We start from the raw sequence: 16266 nt of genomic DNA, 5'->3' as shown, positions 1-16266 counted from the left end.
ATAAAGGAGAAATTTTTAAGGATTTTATGGGTAGATTTTCCAGCTAAAATTTGCTGTATGCCAGTATTAAGGCCTCATCCCAACTGGTCATAAAAGTTAGTCTATCGCTTTACTTTAACTCTTTGTCATGCTGGGAGCTTTAATGGCTTTAGTGGTGTGTGAAATAGGAGTATGCATCTGTGATGTTATTTATATGTCTCCTATGTCATAAAAACAAGTAGAGGGGAATAAAATTAATGCAAAAGCATCAGTTCAAGCACACTCTCCTCCTCCACTGCACAGATTTGGCAGAGGTGCAGTACAAGTAGGTTTTTGGACCATATAAAGGTAGGCAAGGAATGGGGATCATTCACATTTGACCTCCTATCTCATGATCATAATGATTTTCTTGCCATAAGCCTATGTCCAACAAGAACATTTTTTCATGATGTTTCCAAATCTTGGAACCACTTTTGAAGTGAGTGAAATACCAGTAGGTTGCAAAATTGCATAGATTATGTTGCAAAAAGGCATTTCAACCTGATACTGCATAAAATTGTCATTGCAACATACCCAGTTTGTAACACAGTAATACAAACATAATGACATTGTGAGGAAGGAATTTGTTCTACTTGAGGAGCTAAGATTTATTAGGCCATGCCTAAATAAACGGTTGCATCGTGTGCTGTCTCTGTTGGATGTGTAATTGCCATTCAAGTACTTGGGCCATTAATAACCCAAAGAAAACCACAGCTTTAAGGCAGTCTTTACAGACTTATTTTTTAATTTAATTCTTGTAATAGCTTACTTATTCTTGACCTATTATCATTGTGCTTTTCTCCCAATGCTATCAGATGGGGAGCTTTCCATACCAAATGAAGGATCGTTGGAGAATGGGCAGGCTCTGAGCTCCAGCCAGCTTTCACTACCAGCCCTAGCAGAACTGGAATCAGGTTCCGCGTCTGGGGAACCCTGTGCATATGAGGTGCTCCCAAGCACAGATATCATGGATGGGACAGGTAACATTTCTGTTTTCATTCTAAGATACGAAACACCAAACAATTTTCCAACATTTATGCTCTTTTTAATGCTTTTAAAATCTGGTTTCTGATGGTTTTTTATCTTTGACACTTAACGTTTAGCACACAGGTGTGCTCTTGACATACAGGAGTAGTTGTAAGCCAGAACCAGCACCTCCAATCCAAACACTTTAGAGCTTGGAGAAAGTTTGGATTCAGGTCCAAGTGTGGTAACTCAGTCCCATCTGTATGCAGGACTACAGACTAGAGTTGCTATCTTTCTGTAAATCTGCCACTAGTAAGTAACGCGCATAAATCAGAATGCAAAGTAAAATCTCCGTATATTTCAAGTCTGGAAACTATGGTTTTAATTTCATTCTCTCATTAATGTTCTATGCTCTTTGTTATTTGGAAGAGGATATCGTAATAAAAGCACAAGCCTGGCAAGTCTTGCTTACTTTCAGATTGAGAATGGAGAGTTTTATGCTTCACTGATTCTTGTAACAAAGCCAATAGCTTGGTAGATGATACCCAGTCCTGGAAGTGTAGGGGACCTGTAATAAGGAGTTCCAAGGGATTCTCACATCTAAAGCAGAATGAGAACATGGTTGAGAAAAAAGAAAAGGCTCACAGCTTATCATATGGACAAGGTTTAGACATCTTATAGCTCAGAAGTAGCCACCTGCTTTCAGCTCACAAGGTTGGTGCTTTAAGAGCAGCTTCTCAATAAGGAAAGCTCAGCATATTTCTGATGTTATGGTAAATTGATAGGTCAGAAAAGGCTACTCCAACATGCCAAGACAAAAGAGCTGTCTTCACATAAGGAATATGAGGCCTAGTTGTGGATGAGAGAGTGACAGTGTTCAAATTAGCTTTGGGCATCTCTTGAAAAGATCTGGAGTTTCTGTTTAGATGAGGAGCTGCCTCCAAAATCTAGGTACTTATGCAAAGTATCTGAACTCTTTTTCTTGTGGTATTTCTACCCATGTGCTGCTGGGCCTTCAGAGGCACAGGGATGAAAAATGGGGGGTGGGAGGTTTATAACTATATTTTTTGTGCTAACTTCAGAAAGGTTGGTTTTAAGGCTTGGACCAAAGTTAATATCACTTCTTATTTTATCAGACTTGATCCACCTAGCCCTGGTTCAGATGTCTAGACCCATCCCTTCTCCAGCTCAAATAGAGAACCATATGTAAAAAAGTTCTGATTTGGGAAATCTAAAAACTGGCCATTGTAAAGAGGTCCCTGGTAGCTATCCCATTCACAGCTTCAAAAGAGCCAGCCAGAACTTCCTTTGAAGAGCACCTGCTTTAGAGTTCATCTTCTGCTTCTGCTGGCCTTGAGAGAGCTGAAATGTGATGTCCATTTGAGCTGTATCTGATTGAATCAGAAATAACTCCTTTGGCTTCAATGGAAAAACTCTCAAATCACTGTTTGACTAGAAAGGGATCACAGTTTTCATACCTCAGCTGTGTATGCTCAGCTGACATGGATCAGTTAGGCCTTGCACCTGCTGAAGATAAAGCTGTTCAGTTATGCCGTACAACAGCAACAACACAACAATTTCTGTCTTATTGTGAGAGAGGGGGAATGGGAGAGAAACTACAATTCCATTCAAATAGTGATGCACTAAATTCAGCACTGCTGTAAAAGGCACAGCTTCAGAGAAGAAACAGCTCCATAAGACAAGAATATTCTTAAGAATCAAGATTATCAGCTCTGATATTGATTTTTAGCTGTACCACTCAGTTCTACAGCAAACATCAGAAAACATTTCTGAGGCATGTGGCACAAAATGTGCTTTTCTGCAGCTGCATGGCAACTAGTACACATTGCCCAAAGAGGAAGAATGAAAACAAATGTGTAATTGGTATAACTGTTTACCTATAAGCCTGTACAACTGTGCGGTCTTTTAAAAATATAATGGAGCCTGCCAGAGAGATGGGCAGGATGCCTTTGTGTGGAAGCATAAACCCTGTACATGTGCCACTTGTTTATTGATTGTGTATTGTTACCTGTCTGCAGGGTCTTCAGTTTGACATTTCAAGGCTTTTGATTGTGTTAAAGGTGTGTGGGCTAAATTCAACTCTGGTGTCAGTGAGAGATGCTCCGTTGGTTTTATGGAGAATGACCCAGTGCTGAAATTGGTCTGTTGTGTAGGGGTGTGTGTGTGTGTGTGTGTGTGTGTCTTTCTCTCTGTGTGTTTTACAGTGTTGGAGTGAAATCTATTAGTCATGTTTTTAATCTGCATCTCTGTGCTACTTTTTCTTCTCTTTACTGTTACTGTACCTGCTGCCACTCTTCTTGTAACGTTGTTGCGTCTATGATGTGGTTGTGTCCTCCAGTGTCTGAAGAAAGCCCCACATCCAATGAGTCTGGAGTCCTCCTGTCCCAAGATCCTTCAGCTAAACCAGTCCTGCTACTTCCCCCCAAAAAATCTGCTGCTTTCCCTGGAGACCATGAGGACACCCCAGTGAAACAGCTGTCCCTCCTCAAACAGCCCCCTGCCCTGCCTCCTAAACCCATTGCCAGGATTGCCAGCCACTTAACTGGTAAGTAGCTGTTCCTGAATGCTCTGCTCCGCTACTTCCCTTAAAGGAACAGTCCACTCCCGTACTGATAGTCTCAATGTTTTTCTTTGGTAAAGGCTGCTCTGTAGATGTTTGCAAGTGTATCGATATTAAGTGTATGTCGTGGCTGTAATAATACAGCAGGGCGGGGCTCTCAAACTTTTTCACAGTGTGGACAGTATTTTAAGAGAGATAGGCACCTCCCCTATTGTCCACAGTGCTCCCAGCCTCCTAATCATGACCCTGATCACCAGCATGCAAGCTCATCCTATCAAATAGCGCAGTGACTTAGATGGCAAAGTAATGATAGGAAAGTACTTTTCATATCTGTTTCATGAACTGAGCGCTTTGTTCTTTGGAGGGAAAGACAATGTATCAGATTCTCTCCCTTTGTTCTTTGTTACTTCTCCTCCAGCTTCCCTGTGTGCTTTCCTCCCCACTTTCCCCCTCCTCCTCTGCACATGTTTCTCTTAGACTCTAAGACCAGAAGGGTCCATCATGATCATCTCGTTTGACCTCCGCAGGCCACAATGCCTCACCCATCCATTCCTGTAATACACCCCTAGCCTTTGGCTGTGTGACAGAAGTCCTCCCATCATGATTTAAAGACTTCAAGTTACAGAGAATCCACCATTTATGCTAGTCTGAACCTGCAAGTGACCCATGCCCCATGCTGCAAAGGAAGGCAAAAAACCTCCAGGGTCTCTGATAATCTGACTTACAGAAAGATTCTTTCCCAAGCCCAAATAGAGCGATCAGTTAGACTCTGAGCATGTGGGCAAGACCCATTGGCCAGACACCTGGAAGAGAATTCCCCCTATGAACTCAGAACCCTCCCCATCTACAGTTCTATCACCAGCCATTGGAGATATTTGCTGCTAGGAGTCACAGCTCAACTGCATGCCATGTAAGCAGTCTTACTGTACCACACCCTCCACAAACTTATCAAGCTCAGTCACCTTCTTTCCAAATTACTCTGCCCTCTGGTTCCCTGCTCCTCTGCATCCTTGCTCAAGATTGCTGGCTACCTGGTCCCTTTCTCTATGTCTTCCCACTGGTGGATCATAATGGCGATTGATAATCCGATTTACTCTGTTCCTGCTACAGTTCCTGGGGGATGCTCCAATTCCCCTTCCTGCTATGTTGGAGGCTGTAATGGAGGCAGGTTATGCAGTCTCCTGTGCCTGGTTTCCAGCTGCTCCTACAGGCATGCGGGCTCGTCTTGGTTGTCAACAGCCCTGTTATCTGTAAAAACAATTGGAAGCCAGGAGGAAAAGTCAACCTTCCCTGAACTACCATCAGACCATGCTATTGAGAAATATTGCAGGCACGCATACTAGGAACCTTAATATTCCTGAAATACATGTCCGTGCCTTTTGAGGTGTGTATGCACAGTTCCCATTGTTTTCATAGAGCACAAACCAGGAGGCTATGATCTCCCGAGTTTTAAGCCAGTTTTAATAGTGACTCTGTATGTAGCCTGGACATGCCTCAGTCTTTTCCCCTCTGTTACTCCTCTGATATTAATACTTCCCTGCCTCACAGTGGTACAGATGAGGGTGATCACTTCCTATGTTACTATTTTTATCACATAATTGTTTATTTTGACTATTAGAAAATAAGAAAATAATTGTTAGGAAAAAGCATATATTTTTTTCCCCACCAGTTTCTACACAGCATTTTATCTAGAGGGCCAGCTGATTTGTACTTTATTTACTTTTGTTCACTTTTATTTGAAATCAATATGGGATTTCTTCCATATTGCTGCTTGCCAAAACCAACTCTAAATTGTTTTGTTGTTTACCTATAAATGCAAACCAAAGGGGCAAAGGTGGGCATGGGTTCTTATTTACTAAACTTGGGACTACTGCTGTTTGTACCAGCTCTGAATTTGTTTCCAATCTATTCTCATAATTCAGTTTACCCCTGTGAGTTTTTGAAGATGAAGATGCAATGAGAAAAGTAACATAAAAAAACCTATCTTCTGCCAGCTGTGCATTGCACAGAAACATGGGGGCAGAAAGAGACTATCCTGCTCTTTAAGTTAGCTGTAGAAACAAACAATGGATGGAGATTTGTGTCTGCTTCTATGTATTTTGTAGTTTGAATTTTTATATCGAGTGAAATCTGTCTTAACTGACACAAGCTGATCCCTTGAGTGGTTACTTGTTTAACAGAGATGTATTTCTAATAAAGACATAGTATGCTTCTGGGCAGCAGGGCCGACATCTTCGCTGAACCCGAAGACAAGGTGGGGGAGGACCCATAGGTAGAAGGGGCAGGGTAGCGGTAGGGGTAGGCAGCCCTTAGCACCACCCAGAGAATGCTGTGCCTGTCCCAGGCAGCACTGCACACTGCATGATGTTCTGGCATCAGTTTAAAGGGCCTGCGGCTCTGGCTGCCGCCACTGCTGCTGAGCTCTTTTGTATTGCTGCACCCTGGGGCAGTTGCCTCCTTTTCCTCCCACATCTCCCCCCCCCCCCTTCCATCAGCAGGCTTGCTTCTGGAGATATTCTGAGGTGGCCTTTAAAGACAGAAATCAAGGTGATTGTTCAGCTTGCTCTTGCTCTGTCCCACTCACACATGAACTCACTTGCATATAGACATGCTGACATACACTCTCACGTGTAGATAAGATTCACATACACACAAGTGTCTCTGGGAGGGGGGGGACAGTGTCAGAATTGGTCACAAGGCCCTTGTTTAGCTGATAGGTGCCTCTTGATAGAGCTTGACAGCTTCACCCATATATACCCTGATAAACATTAATATCTCAGACCAATAGATTTGATTTTTTTTTCTTACCGGGGGAAGGGGGCGGTGTCTATGGACATATATTTTTATATGCTTTATGTTGCCCCTTTAGATTATATTAGACTTTCATAATCCCTGAATATGAGCAGTGCATCTTAATGAATCACCCTCACCACAAGAAAGCTAAATTAACCCTGTTCTTTCACTAATTACTCCAGAGACATCTATATTTTGTGAGAGAGAGAATTAATAAGATCAGATTTCTGGAGCTCCAAATGAAGACTTTTCAGGTTTTCATTGCATTTTCAGGGTCTGTTTTTCTATGGAGGATTTCGTGAGGCGAGTGAAGGACAAGTTAAGACACACCAAGCATGACTAATAGAGAATGACAGTAGTTAATGATCTGGCAGGCCTGTGCAAAACGGATATGAAAGGAAACGTGATCTTGGAATGAGTTTCTTTTCAGGTATATCACTGATGTGGAGCCTGCAGGAACATGTCCTCATCTTTTATCTTGTTTAAGAAATTATTTTATAAAATCAAATAGAAGAATACCTGAGAATATATTCTTATAAAATCTCCACCGGCTTGGTCAGCAGAGGGTAAAAAAACAGATAAATACCTCAAAGAGTGTGAGGGGTGAGTGGCTTTAAAATCAGACCACCTACTTGTCATGAAATTCCAGGCCAAATTATCATCACCTGCCTGAAGAATGACCAACGAAGAATCCTCCCCCCTCCAACAGCATCTAAGATCCATCTCACACATCACCACTTTCTGTTCACCTGCCAGGCTTTGCTCTTGCCCTCGGTGACCAATACTCGTACCACAGCAGATAAATACACACAGATAAATGCTGTTAATTTTTTTTAAGTTTTACTGTGGGTGTGGAAAGAAGAAAAAGAATCATATGTGGCAGTTTCCCATTCCACAGCTTAAAGCTGCTCTGGTGGGAGCGCAGGTACTATGGCGATCTGGCAGATACAAGAAGCTGAATAGAAGGGAAATTGGAGCATGCTGAGAGTGAGACTGCTCCCCTCTGGAATGATTTCCAGGTAGGGCACATGACATCTTTGTAGTTCCCAGACCCATGTGCCTGCCCCACCTACCCCATAACCATCCATCTTGCTTTTATGGAAGGAGCAGCTAGAAAGAACTTCTCTACAATATGTGTAGGTTGTTGGAATTCCCTGAGCAGCCTTTCTGTTGCCTGCTCCCTGTCTTGCATGCTCATACTCTGAGCAGGAAAAAGGAAGCATTTGCCTTGTAGTCATCAAAATCCATCTCTTCATAGTACAAACCAGTCAGCCCTAGAAAGAGAACATGTCTTGTAATTGTTTCAGTACAAGTTCATCACTCTGCATTCCTCACCGACCAATTATTTTACAATGATCCTCCTGCCAGCTGTTAAATATGATCATTAATAATAAGCCATCCTTCATTTATAAAGCCCCTTTCATCCACCAGAGTCCGAAAGCGCTGAACTTCACAGGGCTTATCTTCAGCCACCACTTAAGGGGAGAGATCTCTGGGTGGAAGATAGCAGTTTACAGCAGCAATACATAACCATTTTGGACACCAATTGCAAAATACCTTATCTGGTTGAAATTGGAGGAGGAATTTAACTGTTGGAGACAGAGCCTTTGTGATTAATTGCCAGGTGATCTTTAATGAGCAGAAGCAGCCTGAACTTTGGTTTTATATCTTATTTGAAAAGCAAAATTCCCAGTGTCACAGTGCCCCTTCGTGCCTTTGTCCATGAATTCATTTCTTTTCAGCCCCAAAGTTGAATTTTTCTGAGATTAACCAAGCGACATTCCAAACAAAAGAATGAATTGTCAGTTATCCATGAAATTCTCTAAAAAAAAAAATCTGTAAGCAAAACAAAAAATCTGGAAGGGCATAACTGTTACACCTGTGTAAGTCGAATGTGTGGGGTTACTCCAGTTTTACATTTGTTGTAGCTTCAGACAGAACCTAGCCCTTTAATTCAACAATCCTACCGGAGCTTTGAAAAATCCTTTTAGGTGCCTTTTGAGTTGTTTCATTCCCTCCATTGTGCATTGGGAGGAGGAAGTTTTTTCCCATGTTTAGTTCTAAGAACACACAATCTATTTATGTTCTATACAGTATGGTTCAGACTATCAGCTGGCTGAATAACAGTGATAATTCAAAAATAGAGCAACTGGCCATGATTAGAAGTGAACATTTAATAGGGAAGGAGGTGCTGTAAGTCCATAAATATAACTACTGATAATGTGGACCTGTCAGGATTGTATTTCAGAACAATGGATGTAAGACATCTTGCTTTATTATCAAAACATAGTTGATTGCTGGTTACAATATTAAACTATTTAGAACTTTACCTGGCAGTTCATTTCCACAGCCTGCAGTATTTTCTAACCCAGCATTTACACATGTCTGGCGGCTCCTCTGTAGATGAGCCCCTTGCTGTAGGCAGGAGCCGTCTGTTCTATCAGGCCTCCTCCTGTTTTCTGCACTAATATGCACACAGCTTGTTCAGATTGGGGTCATTCTCCCCGCAAAACACGCACAGAGGGCCCATGCTTCACTCTTGAGGAGGATGCAGCAGAACAGGAGCAGAATGGAAGTATCATCTCCCCCAGTCTGCAGAGTGGTGGTGGGCTGGACCCTGGGATTGTAGTTACTTCCACAGTTCTTGTGACTCTTGCAGTCTGGAGAACAATAGCCGGTGGGTCAAGGTGACAGCAGAACACCAGGCCCTGCCCTTAGTACCTACTGTGAGACTACACAGAGAGTGCCTGAAGCACTGGGCTTTGTGGCATTCAGAGCATGCACACCCTGGGTATGTCTAGACTGCATCCCTCTGTCGGCAGAGGGATGCAGATTAGGCAGGTCGACATTGCAAAAGAGGCAGGGATTTAAATATCCCACACCTAATTTGCATAAAAATGGCTGCCGTGTTTTGCCAACTCAGCACTTTGTCAGCAAAACGTGGCAGTCTAAAGGTGGATCAGTTGATAAAGAAAGCCTTTTTTGACAGATCCCTTATGCCTCCTGCAAGGAGGTTTACAGGAACTGTCGAAAAAGGCTTTCTTTCTCAACAGATCCCCCTCTAGACTGTCACTTTTTGCTGACAAAGTGCTGAGTCGGCAAATTGTGGTGGCCTTTTTATGCAAGTTAGGCACGGGATATTTAAATCCCTGCCTCGTTTGCAATGTCGACCTGCCTAATCTGCATCCCTCTGCCGACAGAGGGATGCAGTCTAGACATACCCCCTCTGTGTGTGCTCCCAAGTGCTTCCCCTCACTTTTGGCATCCATATTGTGCAGAAGAACAGCAAAAGATTTGAGGGTCAAAACTGATGTGGGATAAGCATGTACAACACCCAGTCAATAGGCAGTGCAGTCAATAGGCAGTGCTTGTTTCACAGTTAGTGGGCTAACTGCGTCTCTGATCCTCTAACTGGGTCTTTGTAAGTGTACTCCCTCTCCAGTCTCAGGCCTTGAGTTGTCACCTCTTTTGAGGTGGAATCATGTGATTCTCCCACTCTTAGACCAGGTCTTGCTTTGCCGTCCCCTGGAACGAAATGTGATTGCCTCAGCAGGCCCAGGTTAGCCTCCGCACCAGAAATTCTGGTCCTTGGGAACTATGTGCAAGTGGCATCCAGAGACCAGACTCAACTTTTATCTTCTTAAAGCTGAGTGTTGTTTATGATCAACCAAGGGACTTCAGAGAAAAAAGAACTTAAAGTGGCAAGCAGATTATACACATGTCTTGCTTACCTGGTGTCTATCCATTTTCCATGTGGGCTTAAACTTCCTTTATATAGCACAAGACCTTTGTTGTCTTCTTTTTGCTGACAGCCCCCGTGGAATTAAAGCAGCATAGATCTGTAATAAGCATTCCACTAGCTAACACAGTCTCTCTCGATAACTATCTTACTTAATAATGTTTGTAAAATTATGTTGTAGCAACTCCATGTCCACCCCAGCATGCACTTACTAGAGAGCAGAATTTGACCCTTCATTATGGACCTGATCAAATCCCATGAAAGTCAGTGGAAAGATTGCCTTTATTTTCTATAGCCTTGTGGATCCATTCCTCTTAGGCAGGGGGAGGCAATAATTTTTGAAGGGGGGGCATTTCACAAATTTCAGAAGTGGCCATGGGCCAATGCAGAAGGGGTGAGGCCTCGGTCTATACAAGGACGCTACCATGTTTTTTACACCACAAAGTAATTACATCATCTATAGAGTAGCCCAATGTCTGTGACTCTGTAATGCTGAAATGCTGGTTATTCCCTCTTGGCGGCGCTGTTGCCTGAGTCACATCCTTAACCTCACGCCATGGCACTCGGCTGACTTCTGCGCTGCTCAGCCGGGCTGCCGCAGTGGAGCAAGCAGTGTAAGCAGCTGTTTGGGCGCCGCAGTCCCCTTGCAGCACCCCCGTGGTTATACAAGGGGGGGGGCGGGGTGGTGACGTACATGGCCAGGAGGCGGGGCCTGAAGGAGCATGCATCCCCGACAGAGGAGAGTGGAGAGAGAGTGAGAGACAGGAGGGGGAGAAGAGAAAGAGAGAGACGGAGAGAGAGGCAGTAGACGGAGAAGAGCTGAGAGAGAGAAGGGGAGGCAGTAAGAGGAGGAGGAGAGAGAGAGAAAGAGACATGGAGCTAGAAACCGGAGGCTCAGGAGAGAAGACCAATGTGGAGGAGAGACCTGAAAATCCCATTTTATGACGGGCTAATTGGCTAGTTTTAATAATAATTAACTGTATACCACATTATCCAAAGATTATCCTAGAACAGGGGTGGGTAAAAGCCTCTCAGCGGGCCAGATCCGCGAGGCAGACCTGCCCCCTAGTATGTTGCCTCGGAGCAGGAGAGAGGCGTGAGCCCTTCTAAGTGCTTCTATTTAAAGGGCTCACGTCTTCCTGATGCCTTGCCTAGCAGCCCCGGGGAAGGTGAAAGCACTTTAAATAGAAACAGTTGAAAGGGCTGTTTCTCTGGCTCCCTAGCAACACGCTAGAGGCGCAGGGAGCTGCGAGCCCTTTTAAGTGTTTCTATTTAAAGAGCTGGCACCTTCCGCAGGGCTGCTAGGTAAGGTGTTGGGAAGACGTGAACCCTTTAAATAGAAGCAGTTAGAAGGACTCATGCCCCTCTCCCGCTCCAAGGCAACATGCTAGGGGGCCGGGCCTGGAATTGCTTCGCGGGCCGGATCAAAGCCTTAGACGGGCTGATTCCAACCCACTGAAAGGCTTTTGCCTTCTCCTGCTCTTATTCCTTGTCTACTCTGCAGTGGCATGTAGAGTACGTGGGGTGTATTCACGTTACAGTGACGGAATGGCTCTGGAGGGAGGGGACTAGTGGGGAAACGCTCCCACAGCTCTCCATTGCTGGAGCCTTTCCATGCTGCAGGGTTCTGCTGGAACCTGACCCGCAGTGGGGAAAGAGTGCACATCAGCAGGGAGGCAGTGGGACTAAAGTAGCATTGTAGATGTGGGGAGGCACTGTTTGGGTGAGTAGAGCGCCAGCTGGATACGTACCCTTAGGTTCTGTTATGTCTTTACTCATCTCAGCAGTGCCTCACTGTCTATACCGCTAAGGGTGTTTGCACTGTATGCACCAGTAAGTGTACTACTGTACCTGTAGCCTTAGTCTTAGAGGATCTGGGAACTAAGGATAGACGAGTCAAATGATTTGCCCAAATGCATACAGTGAATCAATGACAGTGCCAGGAATATAACTCAGATTTCCTAAATGCTATTTCAGGGTCCTACCCACTGGGAATCATTGCCTCCTAAATCCTATAGACTTTTACAGCCTATAGAATTTCACTACTGAAAGATGTCACACAGTTATCTATTGGAACGGGATACTCATACAAAGTAATAACATTTGTAGTTATGCACACTTCAAGAAGGGTAAGAAAAACTTATGCTTTGGGGCATCAGCTGGTCACCAAAGAACTCAGAAGAAATTTTTCCTGCCATTTAGACAATGGTATACTTGGCCAGGTACATTATGGAGAAGAGAAAGGAAGGGGCTGCCTTCTGCATGGATCAGTGCCCCAGTCTGGTGTTGCAAATTTTGTCTTCTAATCATAGATGTATATATAAATCTAGTCTATTTTCATAAACAATGACACGGTTTAATTTTCTAGCATGGTTGCCTTAAATCTAGCATAACTAGACTCTCATGAAGCAAAATGCTAACCAACCTCAATTTCCATTAGTGCTGAGGGGTTGAGCTTGTTTGGCATCTTGCAGAATTGGCCCTATCACCTATCATAGGTAATAGTGGATATGAGGGACCTCCACCAGGGGTCTATTTGCTACTATCCTGTCTTTCAGTGCAAAGATTTAAAACTGCAGTAATATTCCACTGGGAGGACTTATCACATTGATTTTTGTTGTTGTTTGTTCTTTACTCTCCTCTACTTGTTATTTACCTGCTCTTGTACACATATGATAGATATTCCCTTCTAGAGGCTGTACATGTCCCCATATCCTATCCATATGCCTCATGTTAAAACACAGTAGGGTTAAAAAGACTATAGAATATGATTGTCCCAATCTAATATATTAGTTATAACCTCTTGCAAACTTGGGACGAAATTTCCTCTCGTTTACACTAGATGAGATCCACTGCAGATAATGAAATGTCTGCTGGTTTAATTGGACAAGGGGAATTTGATCATAACCTTGGATCATCTCCAAAGAACTTTATCCATTTAGAACCACCACTATATATTGACAGCTTAGTCCGATTTTCAGGACAATGCCTGTTATCACCAAGTAAAAAGCTCAGATGCTCCTTTCTGTTATAGTAATTCTCCTTGTAAGTCATTTTTGTTGATAGACAACTGTTATTATGGCAAAGGGAAGACAAGTAAATTTTGTTTCTGTGCTGGTAGATAGACATGAGGTGAAAAACCATGGGCCAAACTCTTAGCTGGTGTAAAATTGGCATCCCACCATTACTGAAGTCAATGAAGATATGCCAATGTACTCTCACCCCACATGTTCAGGAAAAATGTCATTATCTGTGCTGTTAATAATATATTAGACAGTTCAGACTGAATTTTATAAATCTCACTCATTCTTTATGCTTTTTTACCTTTTGCTCGCCAATGAAAATAAACTTCTGTAGTGAATTTCACTTTCTAGTTCTAGTTCTCATCCACTACCCCCAGCTATTGGCCACCAAAACGACTGTTTTGGGGACTTCAGGCCTACCAAGGGAATACGTCAATTTAAAAAAAAATGTTCTTTTAAAAAAAAAAAAAAAAAAGAAGAAGAAGCAGCAGCAGCATTTCTATTGTGTGCCTCAACCAACCTCACAGATTCCACTTGCACCCAACAGAAAATCAGGGTTTTTTTTAGCACTTCATAAAGACACAAAGTTGTATGCTCAGTTGCCCCTTTCAGCTTTTCTTCAGCCAGGAGCATGAGTGAGCAGCTTCTGTAGATGATATCGCTTTGAACCCTTTATCGCAGATGCCTCCTCTACTTAACACACAGAGCAAAAAACTGGGATTAGAGCAGCACTCCCTTCCAGAATACAACCACCTCCATGAACTAGAGCTGTTCACTGAAGTTCACCAGAGATTGAACCAAACCAAATCTAGATCCAGTACCTAGATCTGGCTACTTCAGAAGTTTAGGGATGTGCAGGTCTGGATCTCAGATTTGGAGCTCAGGCACATCTTTTAGTAGGAAGGTCTCCTGACGAAATAGTGTACTAAAATGTTTTGTTACTACAAATTACATAGGAACCTTATTCTCAGAGTTTTATTCCATTTATTCTGTACTGTCTTCATTTTCTTGAAGTCAGCGTATGTGTTTTTACGGAGTACAAAGTTAACACATAGCTACTGTGCCTGCAGACAGCAGCAGCGGCGCATGAGCCAGCAAACAGAGCTGTAAACAGGGGAGTTTGAGTGGGAATTTTGTTGGAGGAGAAGTTTGTATTTGGTTTTGTGTTTGTATGTGTAGAGGCTTGTAGGGGCAGTGTGCTGGGAGAGAAGCTGAGCCCTGATTAGGGGGCGGGGCCTCACTGATTAGGGGTCCTATAAAGGTAGCCTTCCAGTCAGGCAGCGGCACAGACAGCAGCAGCGGCGCAGGAGCCAACAGAGCTGTAAACAGGGGAGTTTGAGTGGCAGTTTGTAAGGGGAGTTTGGATTGTGGGACTCGTTTAGGGTTTGTTTTTGCCGTAGGGGGGTGTTTTGGTTTGTTTTTGTGTTTGCCGGACTAACAGGATTTAGGTGAGAAGGCTGATTAACACAGAGATAGCAGGGTCCATAACCCAAGCAGTGTAGGACACAGTAAGACCAAGTGGATGTGGCAGCTGTGGTATGTATATGATTCTGGAGGAGTTACCTGAAAGGAGTTTTGTTTGCATGAAATGCCACCTAATAGAACTGATGGAAGAAAAGATCCGAGGATTGGAGATGTAGGTGGAAACTCTGGTTGAGTTTAGAAGGGGGTTTGAGCAGATGATGGAGCAAAGATATGAGGTGGCTGAAGGGGAAAGCTTAGACATGCAGACTGAAGCAGGATCAAAGGCCTCTGAGGGGGGACTGCTGGGCAAAGAAAATGGACAGTGGAAGCATGTGACTATGAGAACCAGGCAGAGGAAAAGATGGGCCAGTGAAGGAGAAATAGAGCTCAAGAATAGGTATGTGGAGTTGAAGAATGGAGAAGGGATACAGCAGGTGGCCACTGAAGGTGGAAAGGCAAGGAAGAAGAGAAGAGTGGCTAGTCCCATACGTAAAAGGGAAGTGTCGATGGAGACAACACCAATAACGAGCACCAGGAGGATACAGGATGGGTTGAAGAAGATTACAAGGGAAGATAGGAATGGAAAGGACTTGCAGCCAGAGGAAACAAGGGATAGACCAGAGAATCGCACTGTCACCAGGAAAAGGTAGGTCTACATGATTGGGGACTCCTTACTGAGAAGAATAAACAGGCCTGTAACCAGAGCTGATCCAGAGAACAGAAGGGTGTGCTGTCTGCCAGGTGCTAAGATACGGGATGTGGAACTAAGGTTGAAGAGGATCCTAAAGGGAGCGGGAAAGAATCCATTGATCATCCTTCATGTAGGAACAAATGATACGGCTATATTCTTGCTGGAACGAATCAAGGGAGACTATGCCAGGTTGGGGAGGACGCTTAAGGAAATCGAGGCTCAGGTGATTTTCAGCGGGATTCTACCTGTTCCTAGAGAAGGGCAACAAAGGTGTGATAGGATTATGATGCTCAATTGGTGGCTCAGGCAGTGGTGCTATAAGGAGGGCTTTGGGATGTATGGCCACTGGGAGGCATTCATGGACAGAAGACTGTTCTCTCGGGATGGACTTCACCTAAGTAGGGAAGGAAACACAATTTTAGAATGGAGGCTGGCACAACTGATTAAGAGAGCTTTAAACTAGGAATTTGGGGGAGACGGTTGGGAGATGTCCAGGTAATCTCTACGCCGGATTTTAGCATTGAGAGGGAGGAAAACGAAGTAAGAAAGGATATAGCTGGAGGTAGGAGAATGTACATAAGGAGGAAGGGCAGAGTGAATACTAGTCTAATAGGTCATATTAGAGGTACAATGTCCATGCCAAATGGGGTAAAGAATGTGAGTGAGGTGAAACAGCAAAATTAAGATGTTTGTACACCAATGCGAGGAGCCTAGGTAACAAAATGGAGGAACTACAGCTACTGGTCCAGGAAGTGAAACCAGATATTACAGGAATAACAGAAACATGGTGGAATACTAGGCATGACTGGAGTACAGGTATTGAAGGGTATGTGCTGTTTAGGAAAGACAGAAATAAAGGTAAAGGTGGTGGAGTCGCATTGTATATCAATGATGAGGTAGGTTGAAAAGAATTAAAAAGTGAAAGAATGGAGAAGACAGAGTCTGTCTGGGCAAAAATCACATTGGGGAAGGAAACTATGAGATCCTCCCC

The 16266-nt window shown here is 43.7% G+C and overlaps 1 protein-coding gene across 15 annotated transcripts in view; it reads left to right on the top strand.

Annotated features, from left to right (window-relative positions):
• The window catches only part of PHACTR1 (phosphatase and actin regulator 1), a 457014-nt gene that overhangs the window by 342243 nt on the left and 98505 nt on the right, over positions 1–16266 (top strand). For 13 of the 15 annotated variants that reach the window (XR_012901644.2, XM_014581425.4, XM_006138762.5 and 10 more), the window contains 2 exons: positions 834–998; positions 3344–3550. Coding sequence is in view for 14 of the 15 variants with exons in the window: in XM_014581425.4 (XP_014436911.1) it covers positions 834–998; positions 3344–3550 (372 nt within the window). In the remaining variant the exon portion in view is untranslated. The remainder of the gene's footprint in view (positions 1–833; positions 999–3343; positions 3551–16266) is intronic. The other 2 variants (XM_014581428.4, XM_014581427.4) reach the window with 1 other exon arrangement.

Source organism: Pelodiscus sinensis, chromosome 2, assembly GCF_052426305.1.
Source record: "Pelodiscus sinensis isolate ZL-2025 chromosome 2, ASM5242630v1, whole genome shotgun sequence".
Lineage (NCBI taxonomy): Eukaryota > Metazoa > Chordata > Testudines > Trionychidae > Pelodiscus > Pelodiscus sinensis.
The sequence above is the reverse complement of the archived record's forward strand: the minus strand, read 5'-3'. Positions and strand labels throughout refer to the sequence as shown.